We start from the raw sequence: 16822 nt of genomic DNA on the forward strand, positions 1-16822 counted from the left end.
AAGAAAATAAACTGCACATGTGTTAAAGGAATCCTTATGGTGTAAATAGGAATTCTCTTGTTGAACACCTTTACTATTATTGATTGAGGGGTCAGAGTCAAGTGAATACAATAAAGGCAGAGACTAGCCAGAATTTTTTTTTAATTCCCCTCCAAACATCTTTTAAAAAACATACTTCAAAATAAAATTTAAAGAGGGAGAACCCACAGAAGGATGAGGTGAAAGAATTTTTCAGCATATGACAACTTAAAAGGTCAGCAGGAAAAGTCTGCCTTACTGAGATAAAAATTGAAGCCCTTTGTGATGCAGGTCATACAAGCTCTGGACAAAGTAGTGCAGACCCTGCCCTAGTAAACCAGTACCAGGCCTTAGGTGGGAACTGATTCACTTCTCATAGATGTGGCTTTTATAGAGGAATCTGCCTCCAAAGCTCTCAGCTCACAAACAGTAAGGGTTGGAAAACTGATCAGAAGGAGTTTACATGAAATCCTTTGCTGGTTCAGGATGCAGGTTGCTGTTGCATTTCCCATATATATATATTTCTGGGTCATACTCCAAGGTAAGGAGAAAAACTAATAGGAGAAGGGATACTTTTCATAGTTCTAGTGTGAATAAAGATACTTGTTTATCTTAGACAAGAGCACACCGGGAGATCACTGACTACATTTCTGCTTTAAATCATAACACCTTGGAAGAACTGAAACTTATCGACCCTCAGCGCTAACTCTGAACACAGTGGGAAAAAAAAAAAAAAAAAAACCCAGAAGTTTGGAAAGTATCCTGTGCTGGGGGCAGAGTCTAACTTTAATAAAAGGTAAAAGTTAAGAAATAGACTGGAAAAATGGGCAAATAACAAATAAGATCCTGACCACAAAAAGTTACTAGAGAAAGGGAAAATCAAAACACATACTCAGAAGACAATGTCAAAGACAAAATCCAAAATCTCAAATAAAGTTGAGCATTAGTCTCAGACCCCAAAAGAATTCCCGAGAAGACTCAAAAAGGATTTTAAAAATCATTTAATGGGGTAGAAGGAAAATTGAGAAAAGAAATGAGTGATCAAAAATTATGAAAAAAGAATCAACACTTTGGTAAAAGAGGCACAAAAAATACTAAATAAAAAGAATACCTTAAAAATAGACCAAATAGTGAAAGAGGCATACAAATCCACTGAAGAGAGTTCCTTGAAAAGCAGAATTGGATCAATGGGGCAAAATATGTATTATTATTGCTTAATACAAATTAATTATTTAACATAAATATAAAATAATTAATATAAAGATATTTTTATTGTTATTCAGTTATATCTAACTCTTCATGACCCAATGGACTATACTATCTGTGGGATTTTCCTGGCAAAATGCTGAAATGGTTTGAAATTTTCTTCTCCAGTGTATTAAATTATACTAAGGTTATTAAGTAGCTTGTCCAGAGTTGCACAATTAATAAATGTCTGAGGCTGCATTTGAACTCAGGTCTTCTTTATTCCAGGTTCAGAACTCTATTCATTGAACCATCTTGCTGCCCTCAAACAAGATCCTATATGTTTGATTATAAAAAAGCAAAATGCTACTCCTTCAAAAAGGTAGCTCCTATGCACATGTTAAAATCAGAATACTCCTTGAAAATGCAACAAAAGAAAGACTGTTCAACAGTCCTTTAAATAGAAATATACAGTAAGGCATAAAAAAGAAAATGAACTCTAATGGAAATTATTTATTATTATAATGGAGGATATCCAGCAAAGGATTCAAATTAATTGAAAGGGCTTCTTTATAGATGATAAGAAAATAGTTTAGGTATTCTATCTTTTGGATGAAATATACTCATTGTATCATATCCTAGAACAATCCAGAACCTCCTAATGAGATCCATAATCACTTGAATGAATTTAAGCTAATAATCCACAAAAATAGTAAATAAGAATGCTTCTTGTCCAGAATATTGTTGTCTGTTGGATGGATTCATAGACCATGGATCATAAACTAACAGACTGCATGTTCTAGTAGTTTATCAAGTAGTTTAATGGACAAATAGCTCGACCTATATTTGAGTAAGAGAAAAAGAAGCTAATTAAATTAAATTTTTGAAATTCCATAATGCTGTCAATGAATGATCAAAAGTTTATTACAGAAACAGATTTTTAATTTTGTTTCAAACAATATTCTTGAGGCAAACTTATAGGATTATACATCAAAGAATACTTCAGTTTAAAAATGGAGTTTAAAGGCATCCAAAGAGTAATTAGAAAGTAAATGGTGGGGTGGGGGAGCAAGTAGGTTTAAAGAATTGTACACACAGCTTGGCACAAAAACTACCATCAAAGAGATGAAAAATTAAAATAAAAGAAATGGAATAACTGTGTCAATATAAGGGATAACTGATGGGCAGGTCCTGTTTATGCACTGTCAAGAAAGCTCAAGAAAAATTCATGGCACTATGGATAGGCCTCTATAAAGACTATATGGGAAGACACTAACAAGGATTATATTGACAAAGGTGGTGTTGTGGATGGAGATTTCAAGTTCATCTTTTGACTGAGTTAATATATTTCCATAAATTCCTAAAAACATTACCTAATGGGTATATAAAAAGTACCCAGAGCTGAATATAAATTAAGATATAAATAGCCGCACATATCAATCAGAATAAAAACTACCAATAGTCATGTAGGTTCAGTGTCAATTGAGAGTATGCAAATGTAAAACTCAGAAAGGCTTTAGGTAATAATGAATATGAAATTCCCTACTAGTTCTAGTTGGTATATATAGGCTTAATTCCCATAATCTATTAACTTTTATACCCTTATTTTCAGATCCCTTTGGAATCTCACATCTGCATCTTTTACAAACTGTATCTGTTTAAACATTGTTCCATCATAGAATGTATTAAAAAATTAGATCATTTAACTGAATAAGATTTAAAAGTTTAATTGGTCATCTATCTTTCAAATTTGGACAAGATTCTACCCTTTGCAAAATGCAATGATTCAATTAGGAAACCCTGAACAATCCGGTCAGCATTTCTCTTACAAATGTGGGAAGATAGAGAATCTCCACACTCTGCATATGTTTACTGTTTCAAAAGAGACATCTGCTAGCTTTAAACATCTGTTTTTGTTTTCACTGAAAGACGCCTCACTTTTGGCTGCCAGAAAAAGAATGGGGTCATTAGTTATTTTCTAACCTGAAGTTACCCAGGCTCATCCTAGTGGGAAATAATAATGTACAAACCATATTTGAGTTTGGGCAGAAAAACCACAGTCACAACAAGTAATCCTTAGGACTACAGGGAACTGATGGTTATTGCAGACTTTTTCCCAGAAATGGCTATTCAAATAGCACACGGAGTTGAATATAATAAAGCTCCTGGATTTTAGCTAAGATTCTGTCAGATTTTATACTTCCTATTTAGCTTTTATTTAGCTTGCTCTGTATATATTTCTTTGCATATTGTTTCTACTATTAGATTAGATTAGATCCTTGAGAGTAGGGAGTACCTTTTTCCTTTTTGTATTCCCAATATTTAGTATATAGTGGGAGGTTAACAAGTGTTTATTGATTAATATACTGAATTATTGAAAATATGGTGAGATAGAAATACTTATCTTAGAGTCAGAAGGTATTTCATAAAATCTCAGATCTTAAACTGAAAGGAATATCAGAGGCCATATAATCCAATTGTCTTATTTTAGAGATTAGAAAACAAAGGGCTGGGATGGTTTTTCTAATGGCTACAAGGATAAGAAGTGGAATTTAAATCCAGGTCCTCTGACTACAAGTCAAATACTTTTCTACTTAGTATTCTCCCCTAGATTTTTGAAACACATGAGCTTTCACAAACTTGGGCAAATCTCTTAAAATTTGTATTATTTTCCTTATCTATAAAATGGTAATATTGCCCGAGTCACAAGTTTTTGAAAGAAATGTAATGAGTCATATACAAAAATGTTTGTGGCAGCCCTTTTTGTAGTGGCAAGAAACTGGAAACTGAATATCCATTCTGGCTCATCAGCTGGAAAATGGCTGAATAAGTTATAGTATATGCATGTTATGGAATATTATTGTTCTGTAAGAAATGACCAACAGGATGATTTCAGAAAGGCCTGGAGAAACTTACATGAACTGATGCTAAGTGAAATGAGCAGAACCAGGAGATCATTGTACAAAGCAACAGCAATATTATATGAGGATCAATTCTGATGGACATGGCTCTTTTCAACAATGAGAGAAATGAGGCCAGTTCCAATGATCTTGTGATGAAGAGAGCCACCTGCACCTAGAGAGGGGACTGTGGGAAGTGAATGTGGATAACAACATCACATTCTCTTTTTTATTATAGCTTTTTTATTTACAAGATATATGCATGGGTAATTTTTCAGCATTGATAATTGCAAAACCTTTTGTTCCAAATTTTCCCCTCCTTCCCATCACCCCCTCCCCCACATAGCAGGTAGACCAATACATGTTAAATAACAACATCACATTCTCATTCTTTTTGTTGTTGTTTGCTTGCATTTTGTTTTCTTACTCATTTTCTTTCCTTTTCACCTGATTTTTCTTATGAAGTAAGACAATTGTATAAATATGTTTATATATATTGAATTTAACATATATTTTAACATGTATAACATATATTGAATTGCTTGCCAACTAGGGGAAAGGGGAAGGGAAAGGAGGGGAAAATTTGGAACACAAGACTATGCAAGAGTTAATGTTGAAAAATTATCCATCCATATATTTTGAAAATAAAAAGGTTTGATTAAAAAAAGAAATACTGAAATATTCTATAAATACAAATAGTGAATATAGGCATTTACTTTAGTTCAGGACTTCTATGACGCGAAGCCCTTTTCAGACCATCAAAAGCTATACAGACTTACCCTTTTCCTGAATTTAGTTTCTGTATCAGTAAACTAAAAATAATAGCTTTAGCACTTTAATTAGCAGTTGTAATATTTTCTTGTAAATGTTTTTTAAATTGTTGTAAAGAACCAATAAAATGATATCAGTAAAGCATTTTGCATACCTTATACTATTAAATAAATGTCAATTGTTGATATTTCCAGTCATTTATGATGCAATAGGAAATAATGATCCAAAGACAACAAAAGATTCCTTGAGAGTACTTTCTGACTCATTCAAAAAGGATTACATTAAATATTGCTATAGTATTAAATTTATGTCCATATGTCAAGGATTTAGATAGCCTCTTGAATAGTGACAGGATCATAGGACCATAGAACTGAGATGTAATCAGTTCTAATCTTATTTTAGATATGAAAAAGCCAAATGGAGTAAATGATTTACCCAATGTCATTCAGCTAATAAGAGTTTGGGGAAGATTTTGGGACCGGTTCTCCAAATGCAAAATTCTCTCCACTATACTTACATGATTGAGACTGACACAACTGAAGCTTTAGTCAGGAAAAAAAAAAAAAAACTAAACTTGAGTTGCATCTTAGACACTTACTAGCCACGAGATCCTGGGCTATATGACCATTAACTGCTCTCAGCCTCAGTTTTCTCATCGGTAAAAATAGGGATAGCATTGGCATTTACCTCTGAATGTTGCTGTGAAGATGAGATGAAATAATACATGTAAAAAATGAAAGAATTACTACTTTTAATATTTTCCCTTTTAATGAGATTGGTATGGTGATTGTGTAAATATGTGTGTGTATATATATATATATAGACACATATATATATATATAAACACAAATACACACACATATACATACACACATACATATATAATGAATGAATATGAAGTACTTTGGAAGGGAGTGAACTACAAGCTGACAGCCCCCAAAAAGTCTGGTTTTGATGATGTTACTCCTGTAACATCTTTCACCTTCCATGCCTTGCAATGCTGTAATATTCCCTTGTTTCAGCTTCCTTTCTGGTTCATATCAAGTGGTATTTCCAAAGCATGGCCTTTCCTGATCTGTCCAGTTATTACAGGGAAGAGAAAGAGAAGTGAATATCATTTTGCATTGTCAAAATTGCTTTGTACTTTTTTTAATAGACTATCTGTCTGTCTATTTCTCTATGTCTGTCTGTCTCTCTCTTTATTTCTCTCTCTCTCTCTCTCTCTCTCTCTCTCTCTCTCTCTCCCCTTAGAAAGATGTGCCCTTTTAAAAGTCAGGAACTATTATTTTGTCTTTGTATTCCTATCCCCTAACAAACCCTTAGAACAACCCTAGTATTTTTCTTTATAAATGCTTGTCCAGTTGAAATGAATTGAGCAACACATTTATTTTTGAAATTTAAGCAAATTTGGCTTGTTTTTAAATGTCTTACTTCAGAATTTTTTTTACACATAATTTCTAAATATCCTTGAAGCAAATTACTGTCATTCTTGTTACTCTGCTGATTGTGCTGTATCTATAAGATAGGATTGCATTAGAGATAAAATGTGAATATACTCAAATAATTTAAATGCAACAAGTACACAGAAATATAAAGAAACTGATAGTCAGCAGAAAAAGATTTGCCACAGATTTCAAGACTGTAGTGTTGCTGATTTAATTCTGGTGGTCACTTAAACTCTCATGCATTTCATAAAGATTTACTAAGTGTGAATGATTAAGAGATGTTAGGCTAAAGTCTTGCATGATTTTTATATAGATAGATTTTCTGGCCATTAAAGAGCTTCAAGTAAGACTAGAAAGAGAGACTCTTGCCAAGAGAATGGAGCACTGGATTTGGAGTCAGAAAACATCATTTCCCATCCTGTTTTAGACTTATAATAGCTTTGTAACCTTAGATTAAGTAATATAGGTCTCAGTTTCTTTATCTATAAAGTGGAAATAGCATCTAGCCCTCCAAATTATTGTAAATCTTAAGTGATATATAGTTTACTAAACCTAATAAACCTATTAAAGTTTTATACAGATGAGTTATTTTTATTACAAGAAACAACGAATGATAGAGATGAAAAAATCAAAAGCAATATTTATTAATACTAACCAAATAGTGGAATAAGAGTGGGAAATTGGTACCTAGATGAATACATCTTTAATTGCAGAATTATCAATCTTGCTTGCCCAAGATAATGTTGGCACTGCTATCTATAAATGCAGTATGGCATAGTGAATAGAATATTGTACTTGGTGTCAGGAAATAGGTTCAAATCTCACCTCAGACATTTGCTGTGACAATGGGCAAATTACCTGGGCTACCATTTCATTATATGTAAAATGAACATGTTAAATGATTTATTCTTTAAGGTTCTTTCCAATCTAAGTTGTTAGAGTTATGAGGTCTAAACAAAGTTAAATCCCACATAAGTCAAATCTTCTTCTAAGGGAAAGTATATCTGTAAAGACTGATGCAGCACTAGCTTATCTTTTTCATTTCTTGTAAGACTGAAAATCTCTCATTTTCAAATACTCAAAATCAAACATCAAAAAGTGACTTTTTGCAAGAATCTATCATTCTCCCATGTTCTGCCTCTTTTTCTTCATAATAATAAATAATATTCATATAATAATTTCTACATGCCAGACATTTTGTTCAGAGCTTGACAAATATCTCATTTGATCCCCACAACAATCCTGGCAGCTGGGTGTGTTGTACAGATGAGGAAACTGAGAAATACAGCAATTGAATTGTGAAGATCGTGTATTTTTAAATCAGCAGGAGACAGGAATTCAGGTTAGGGGAAAACCGTCAGTCTTTATTCTCAGTGAAGAAAGATCGGAGGTGGAAGAGAATCGGTGATAGCAATGTGTGCAGCTGAGTCAAGAAGCTAGCTCGACCAGCAGCCACACAACCAGCAGCTCGGAGTCTCGAACCCAGGCCCAATCTCTCCCAGCTTCTCTTCCTCTCTCTCTCTCTCTGCCTCCACCCACCAAAATCGTCATTTCCTATACAACACATCAGGACTTGCACAGAGAGTGGGCAGGGACCATTCTTTATCCAATCATGTATATTAATAGAGTATAGCCCAATTACTAGTTAGCCTCATGTACTTGGGACCTCAGTGCATCAACTCAAGCCTCAGCCCATTACATTGAATAATATGCCTGAGGTCATGCAAATAGTGTCTAAGACTTTTTGGACTCAGGATTTCCTATTTCCAAGCCCAGAACTGTATTAACTGTTGCACCTAGCTAGCTGGTACCTTTGCTCTAATAAATCTTCCATTAGCCATAAGAATCAAACTCTTGGTTCAGAGAATCCGTGAATTGGAAAAGACTTCAGTGGCCACCAAGTCCAACTCATTTATGAAAGCAATTCCCACTGCAATATACTTGACAAGTGGTCATCCAGTCTCTGCTTAGAAACTTACAGGGAAGGAGGAACTCACCAAATGTCCAAGAAGTCCATTTGTTTTTTGGCTGATCTTCTGGCTATTGTTCTCTTATCTTCAGTCACCCTACACTAACATCTATTCAAATTGTACTTTATCAGTCTCCTGACATTCATTCCTTTTTCTTTGGTCTATTTTATGCATCCTTTCAGCTCATCATGTAGTAGCAGACAGGTAAATATAGGCTTCTATTCCCCTCAACTTGCTGGTGATGTCTTTCCTTCAAATAGTACGAAGTAAGCACTTAAGAAATGTTCAAAAACTTACTGATTGACACATAATACAGAAAATATTGCTTCTAAGGCTTTTGATACAAAAGTGCTCAAGTACTATAGTTCCTCCTTTGTAATCTTTATCTGATTTTGAACAAGTTGTCAAGATTTTTCTTGCATTTGTTACACTTAACAACTAAACATTCTTGAGAGAGACATTATAATTCACATTTTTTTCAAATAATATTTCCATTTTTGAGAAAGCTAGAGAATAGCATTTACTAATATTTATTTTACTCCTCTGGACCAATATGCAAGGTGTAGGAGTATATGATATAGATCTAGCCATGAATCTTGAAGGGATTGTAAAATCAGCAGTTGAAATTCAACCACAGAAGATCTTAAATAATTAAAAGAAAACATTGATTTAACTAATCAGCATGGTTCTATTTTCATGCAGGAGGATGTCCAAAAGGAATACATGACACTACAACAACGTAAGGAATGGAAAAATTTCAAGGTACTGGATTTTGTGTAATATAATGTGGAGAATTAACTGAGTATCCCTGTTATTTTGGCAAAAACTATTAAATTAGTAATGACTTCACATTAAAAGGAAAGAAGATTAAGGAAAGTTAAAGAATTGATGTAATTATTATACTAAAGAAAAATTTTCCTGAAATTAACTATAATCTTTTATTTCCCATCTAGTCTAGCAGTGTATTAAAAGTGCCATACAAAAGAAGACAATGTAACCTTTATTCTTCATTTTTATTTATTCTAAAAAAAGAATTGCAAAATTGGGAATGGAGGTAAATAAAGAGACAAATGTATTCATTTATTTCTAAAAAAAATTCTATGGTCTAGTGAAGAGAAGCATTTCTGAATGAGATACTTTCCATACCATCACAGAGATTTTTGCTAGAAACTACTGCCAGTTTGAAAAATTAGCTATCAATATCATTAGATGTTCTGGGAAGAAAATGAGATGGGGGTAAAGTGGAAGGATGTTAAATCTTCATTCTAGATACTCACAACCATATTCTCTACTAGCAACAATGAAGGAAAGAGATAAAACTGTCATCAAATCTAAGGCAATAGCCACTATTTCAGTAACCATTATTCATTTCTATTTCCATTGTATTATGTATGGTATAGTCATATCCTATAAGGGAAATTAGGAATCACAACTCTCTATGATTACCAGAAAAGGAAAAAGTGAAAAGAGCAGCCAGAAATTAGGGGTGATACATTTCATTTTTATTGTACTAAATGACTTAGAGAGACTAAGTACTCTTAAGTCAGATGATGTGTAATTATTCCAGTGATTTAAATATCTTGATTCTCTAACTTGAAATCTGGGTCTCCATGAGGTAAGAACTTGTCAAACTGCATTGGCCCTTTTACCCAATGTTGTTTCCCCACTCCTACTACTCTCTCCTTTGCATGTTGTAAGTCTACACAGACTTAAAAATGGTATGAAAGATAAGAAGAATATGATTTACTGAGTGTCGTGATTGCATCTGAAAAAACACTCCCCTCCAGAGGAGTAACAAACTACTGGACAACAGGGCAGGAAAAATTCTCACATTCAGTATTTACTGTAGCTCAAAGGAATGTTTTTTCTCTTACTAGCCTGAGGAACTAAGTAACTGCGATTGGGTTTTGTTATTGTTGTTTTCCTTTGAGCAACTGACTTAGATGTGTTTGCACACAGAGTGTGACTGTTGTCACCAAATATATTTGGAACATCATCCAGCACCAAGCACTTTCCAAATATGGGTCAACATCCTTAATGAGTTAGCTGCAATATATTCCTGAACTCTCCTGGTTGTTCATATAAAATTCTAGTTTATACACACACATACACACACACACACACACGTGTGTGTGTGTGTGTGTATGTGTATGTATATGTCTGATCAGTCCAAAAATAAGGTGGAAGACTATTAATTAATATACTGTTGTAGATTAGATATACTTTGTAATTATTCATTTAGAGCATAAGAAATATTCAAGGAAAAACTATATATGCTTCAACTAGACTTCTGAAACTCACTACCCTCAGTTGTTTATTGTATAACACAAAAATAAATAAACTATTGAGCATGCTCAGTGTGAGTGACCAGTACTCAGAATAATTTATGTTTTTTTTTCCCTTTAGGACAAAAATCAGTTTAATTCAACAGATGCATGCAAAGAAATGTTTATATCATGAGGGAGATAACCCTTAGCAAACCATATTTTTAGTGGAGGCTATTTGATAGAAATATATATAATTGTCTTACCAAATTTGGTTATTTCATAAGAGTGGTACAAAATATTAGGAAAATCTGGAGAATGACCAGTTACTTCTATTTAAATGTGCTCAGGCAAATGGATCAGGTAAGATTTCATGGTGGAGATCACATAAGGAAGTTGAAAGCTCTTGAGACAAAGACTAGAGCTAAAGTTGAAAAAATATTGATAAGTTGGGAATGATAATTAAAGGGGTCATGAAGGGAAAAAAGAAAACACAGGACAAGATGAACAAAGAGAACTCTGCTTCTGATTTAGTCACTTTGTGACCTGGCACAATCTTTCTGAACTTAAGTTTTGTCAACTGTAAAATAAAGATAATAATACTTATGTGACCTAATTTACAGGGTTATTATGAGGCAGTTGTTGATAATGTGGTATAAACTTCAAAAATAAGTTTAAGGTGTAAACATTAAATATTTGGATTATTCTTGGCGTAAACATATATAACAAGACCTATATCTTATAGGTATATAAAGATATACCTAAATATCTTAGGTATATAATATACCTATGTAGATATAGATATATAGATATAGATATAGATAAATATGATCAATATTGGTAATAAAATTATCAATCTTTTCAATTCAAGTTCTACCTGCCACAAAAGACATTTTCTGTTATTTTCAGTTGTTGGTTTCCTTAGCTTTTTGTGATTATTTTACATTTATTTAAACATATTCTGTATTTACTTCTCTGGATATAAATTACATACAACCACCCCAACCCTGTAAAATGTCTGCTCCATGATACAAGGTGAGTTTCATTTTTGACTTTGTTTCCTAAAGCTTTAGCATAGTGCCTGGCTAGGTGCAAATAAAAGTAAGTTGTATTGAAGTACAGTGCTAACATAAAAGAAAAGAAAGGATGAGGTATTTACTTTTATAAAAATTCAAGGAGATCATAGTGGTTTTCTGTCACACTCTATTCCTTTCTAAAACCCATTTAATTCATAGCTTAAATGAAGACAGACTTGTGGTATGATTATTTTTGTTTCCTCATAATCTTGCTCTTAGGAAGAGACCTTCCTTGTTCTGCATGTTTCCTAGTTTTATCTGCTCACTAAAACTATATAGAATAGAGGGTACATGATAAAAATAATTGAAAGTCTTAGGTTTGTGATTCCCACAATGTTAAATAAGTACTCAATTAATTATATCTCATACTTATAAAAACTACACTTTTCCTTGAAAAGGCCCTGGGCCTGATATAATTATATATTCCTATGTCAATATTTTTTTAAAGTGCCACAAACCCTGGGTTTCATTTGTATTGTCATATTACTATTGAAAAAGTGGGCAGCAAAGACATCAATATAAGAGAACAGGAAGTTTTGTATATTCAAGTCAGACATTTCTATTGATCTTTGCCCTACAAACTCGGGCTCTGAAAACCTTATTCAGACAAAATAATTAGAAAAAAAAGAAAAATATAACCCATAGTTCTTATTCTAACTTATGTGCAGGACTGGATCTTCTTTGAAAGAGGCACCCATAATCTTATTTGATACTTTGAAACATATTATCTTAGTTATACTGCTTTATGGTCAAGGAATTTGAAACTAAAATGTTCTCCAATCTTTTATTTTCCAAGATAAATCTTGCCAATTCTATAGCTTCCCTTGTAACCTCCCTATCTTCCTGTCTTTTAATCATTTTATTGCTCTCTCTGGAACCTCAAAGAATAACAGGAAGCCACTAAACTAATTTTCACTTGTTATGCTTGGATCTATGTGTATCAAGGTACTATATTAATTAATCACTTGACTCAGGCTAGTCTCCCTGAATAAAATGGAATATATTATCTAAAAGTGAAAATTATTATAGTGGTGAGTAACACCAAATCTAGGATGTTCCCCTTTTGATCATAGCATTCAGATCATTGTTTATTTCAGTAGACTGAATAAAAGTATTCCATATTAATCACACATGGACAATGTTTTTTTTTTTTTATCTACAGAATCAAATGATAAACTGCAGAATTATCTAACAATTTAGTTATAAAATCATTTTCTTCTGAAATATGCATAAGAATTGATGTGTAATACTTTTTTCTTGAACTATCTAGATAATTTTATTAATTTTTTTACTCCTAACAACTCAACAAATACTCATTAAAAGCAGTACGTTATGTCACAGTAATGGAAAGAGTTGGAGGGTTTGAGTTCAGATCCAGCCTTTGACATTTACTACTTACATGACCTTGGACAATTATACTTAATGACTTTCAGTTTAATCTTTTTAAAATGAATGTTTTGACTAGATAATATCTGAAGCCTTTTCCGGTTTTAAATCTAAAATCCTGCCACCCTAAAATTTAAAATCTCCCTGCCTTCAAGATAACTTTATTCCATCAGGAAGATACAACATCAACACAGAAAATCATGCTATAATTTAAAAAGGAGGAAACACTAATAACTGAGAGAATGGGGAATACCTTTGCTTGGAAGATTTCATGGGAGATGACACTTGAAGGAAATTAAAGATTTTTTTAAAAGTCTAGGTCTCGATTGCTTCAGTTTCTTTTTAAAGTTTTTGTTTGTGTATTCACCATTCATCATATTTATTAGATTATGCTCTAATCATAGCTCCTAACATTTATAAGCCCTAAAATTTCCAGGGAGTATAAAATCACTTTTTGTCTATGAGTCTTGAAATAGTACAGATTTTAAAGTATTAAAATTGATAATTGCTAAAAGGCTGGGAGAGGCTCATGGAAAAGTTGTAGCACATTTCAAAAAAGGAGAAGTTGTATAGAGGGTGGCACCAATGACATGTGAAATGGAAAATGAGATGTGCTTTTCATACAATAAAAGTAAAGAATAAATGATAAGAAGATCCATTTGTATCTTAGAAATCTGTAGAGAAAATAAAGCAGAAACTTTATTCCATGATGGACTCCTCCTCATCTTTTTTTAAAAGTTATTTATTTGTTTTTAATGCACATTGATTTATGAATCATCTTGGGAAAGAAAAATCAGACCAAAAAGGAAAAACCATGGGAGAAAAAAAAACAGAGAAAAGAAGTGAATATAGCATGTATTGATTACCATGCAATCTCCATCGTTCTTTTTCTGGATTCAAATTGGCATTTTCTATCTAAAGTCCAATGGGATTACCTCGCATCACTGAACTCATGAAAAGTACCAAGTCTTTCATGATCAGCTGATCATCGCATATTCTTGCTGTTATTGTGTGTAATTCCTGGTTCTGCTTTTTTTTGCTCCCCATCCATTCATGTAAATCTTTCCAAGCCTTTCTAAAATCGACTTGTTTTAGAACCAATATATAGAGCTACAATATTCCATTACCTTCATATACTACAACTTGTTCAGCCATTCCCCAGTTAATGGGCATTCACTCATTTTCCAATTCTTTGCTACCACAAAAAGAGCTGTTACAAACATATTTTCACATGTAGGTCCTTTTTCCTCCTTTATGATTTCTTTAGGATATAATCCCAGTACAAACTCTGCTAGATCAAAGTGTATGCACAGCTTTATAGCCCTTGGGCATAGGTCCAAATTGTTCTCTAGAATGGTTGGATCAATTCATAACTCCACCAACAATGCAGTAGTGTCCTAGTTTTCCAACATCCCTTCCAACATTTATCATTATCTTTTCCTATCATCTTAATCAATCTGAGAGGCATGAAGTGATACTTCAGAGTTGTTTTAAACTTCATTTCTCTGATCAAAAGTGATTTAGACCATTTTTTCATCTGTCTATAGATAGCTTTAATTTTGTCATCTGAAAATTATCTTCTTCATATCCTTTGATGATTTAATTGGGGCCTCTTCTTATCTTTTTGCATTTTATTTTAATAGTATTTTATTTTTTCAAATACATGCAAAGATAGTTTTTAATATTCACCTTTGCAAAACCTTGTGTTCCAATTTTTTCCCATTCCTTTCCCCTCTCCCTCTTCAAGACACAAGGCAATCTGATGTAGATTAAACATGAGCAATTCTTCTAAACAAATTTCCACATTTGTCACGATGTGCAAAAAGAAAAATCAGAACAAAAGGGAAACAGACACAAGAAAGTAAAAACACCCTCGAATCCAACCAAATAGACCTTCTCATTTCCTCATATATGGCATACCATCAGCAATTTCCATGTCTCTTCCCCATGCCACTAGTGCACCCCATTCTTACCACAGCTTAAACTTAAATAAATTCAATAATATTAATATTAAGCACCTAATATGTGCCATACACTGTGCTAAGTACTAACCTTCCCTATTTTTAAGATTCAGCTTAATCATGAAGCTGTTTTGGATGCTCCTAACTTTTCATACTTCCCAAATTACTTTGCATTTTGAATATACTTGCGTTGATTTACTTTATATACATTCATATTATACATGCTTCTAAATGCATTCCTTTTCTGTATTGGAATATAAATCCCTTGGGAGAAGTAATTTTGGGAGGTTTGTGCTTCAATATTGTTTCATAGGGATATATTTATAGCCCTAGCTCCTATCACTAGCACAGTGCTTGCTAAATAATAGATACTTAATAACTTCTTACAGATTGATTATTAATGGATACTCTGATGCTCTTTCCTTCTCTTTCTTCATATTGAAGATGCTAGCATACTTTACACTAAAATAATCTCTTTCAGGTTAGGGAACTGGCTCCAGACAGCTTCTCAAATTTGTTATATTCATTTATAGAATCAAAGTAGCAAAATATGTTAAGTAGTAAATAATAGCACAACTATATAGTCCTTGGCCTAAAGGTACTTTAAAAATTCAATGTGTAATCTTTATGTTACTAACTGCTACCACTTTTTTTGTGTTTTAGTCCTGACTATCTCCACCGGAAAACTTCAAAGATGAAAGCTCACATTTAGTTATTTAAAACCCATGTATGTTTTCTACTGTTTTTCTTTTTGACATTTATTCTTTTTGCATATTGGACTGTGCTGTTACTATTATAAATATTTTTAAAATTAGAAATAATAAAGGTAATAATTGAATTATCATTTTGTTCCAGGATAAGGTGATCCAGTCATCTTTGGATTACCGAGGAATTAAACCGGGAAGTGGAAAATGGCGCCATCGTTGGACAAGAAGAGAGAACTTTAAGAAATCAGTTGCTGATAACTAATTATTAATTAAGAAACATCAGTTCCTGAGAAACTTGGAATTTCCATTGTGGTTTATGAGATACTTGATTCTTCTCTGTCTTTCTCTTGGTCCTTTTTCATTCCCTATCAAAATCAACCCTTTCCCTCCCTATCTTCCTGCAAACCTCTTTTATTTATATTAGATAAATTTAGGCTTCCATTCCCTCATACTTCCCACATTCTAACCCTATTACATATTTTAATATTCACAGGTATAAATGTATTAAAAACATTAAAATAATTTTTGGCTTTCAAATGGAATTTAGATTTTTTTCTTTATTGAAATAGTGTGCTTGCCTGAATAAGGCAATTTATTTCTGCATCTCAAAATTTTATGAAATATGCTTTATCTTATTATCATTTATAATTATTTGAAAAATATGACCTACTTAAAATAATATAAAATGTAGGAAAACACACAGTTTCTATTTAGGAGGCTGCGTAAAAGAGCTCTATTTCATAAAGTTTATATTGTGAATACGCCTCAAGAGTATTTTCAGATTTAAAAATTTAGAGAATTTTTTTGAATATTCTTTTTTTAATTTAATACTTTATTTTACCCAATTGATGTAAAACAATTTTATTATTCATTTTTAAAACTTTGAGTTCTGGATTCTCTTGCCTCCTCCATCTCACCCTCTCCCTTCAGAATGCAAGTTATTTGATATTGGTTATACATGCACAGTCATGCAAAACATTTCCATAATAATCGTGTTGTAAAAGAAAACATACACCAAAAAACCAAACAACCTCCCCCAAAATTTCAAACATAAAGTTACAAGGGTAAGCTTCAATCTGTATTCAGACATTATGGTTCTTTCTTTAAATATGGATAACATTTTTCATCATAATCACATC

At 32.6% G+C, this 16822-nt stretch overlaps 1 protein-coding gene across 2 annotated transcripts in view; it reads left to right on the top strand.

Moving 5' to 3' along the window:
- CNBD1 (cyclic nucleotide binding domain containing 1) overlaps positions 1-16205 on the top strand; it is a 541331-nt gene extending 525126 nt beyond the window's left edge. Inside the window, exons 12-14 of one of the 2 annotated variants that reach the window (XR_004231043.1) lie at positions 8992-9051; positions 15640-15703; positions 15832-15919. Coding sequence is in view for 1 of the 2 variants with exons in the window: in XM_031946954.1 (XP_031802814.1) it covers positions 8992-9051; positions 15832-15945 (174 nt within the window). In the remaining variant the exon portion in view is untranslated. Of the gene's footprint in view, positions 1-8991; positions 9052-15639; positions 15704-15831 lie in introns of both variants that reach the window. The other variant, XM_031946954.1, reaches the window with a different exon arrangement.
- The last annotated feature ends 617 nt before the right edge of the window (positions 16206-16822 follow it).

This window comes from Sarcophilus harrisii, chromosome 1 (genome assembly GCF_902635505.1).
Source record: "Sarcophilus harrisii chromosome 1, mSarHar1.11, whole genome shotgun sequence".
NCBI lineage: Eukaryota > Metazoa > Chordata > Mammalia > Dasyuromorphia > Dasyuridae > Sarcophilus > Sarcophilus harrisii.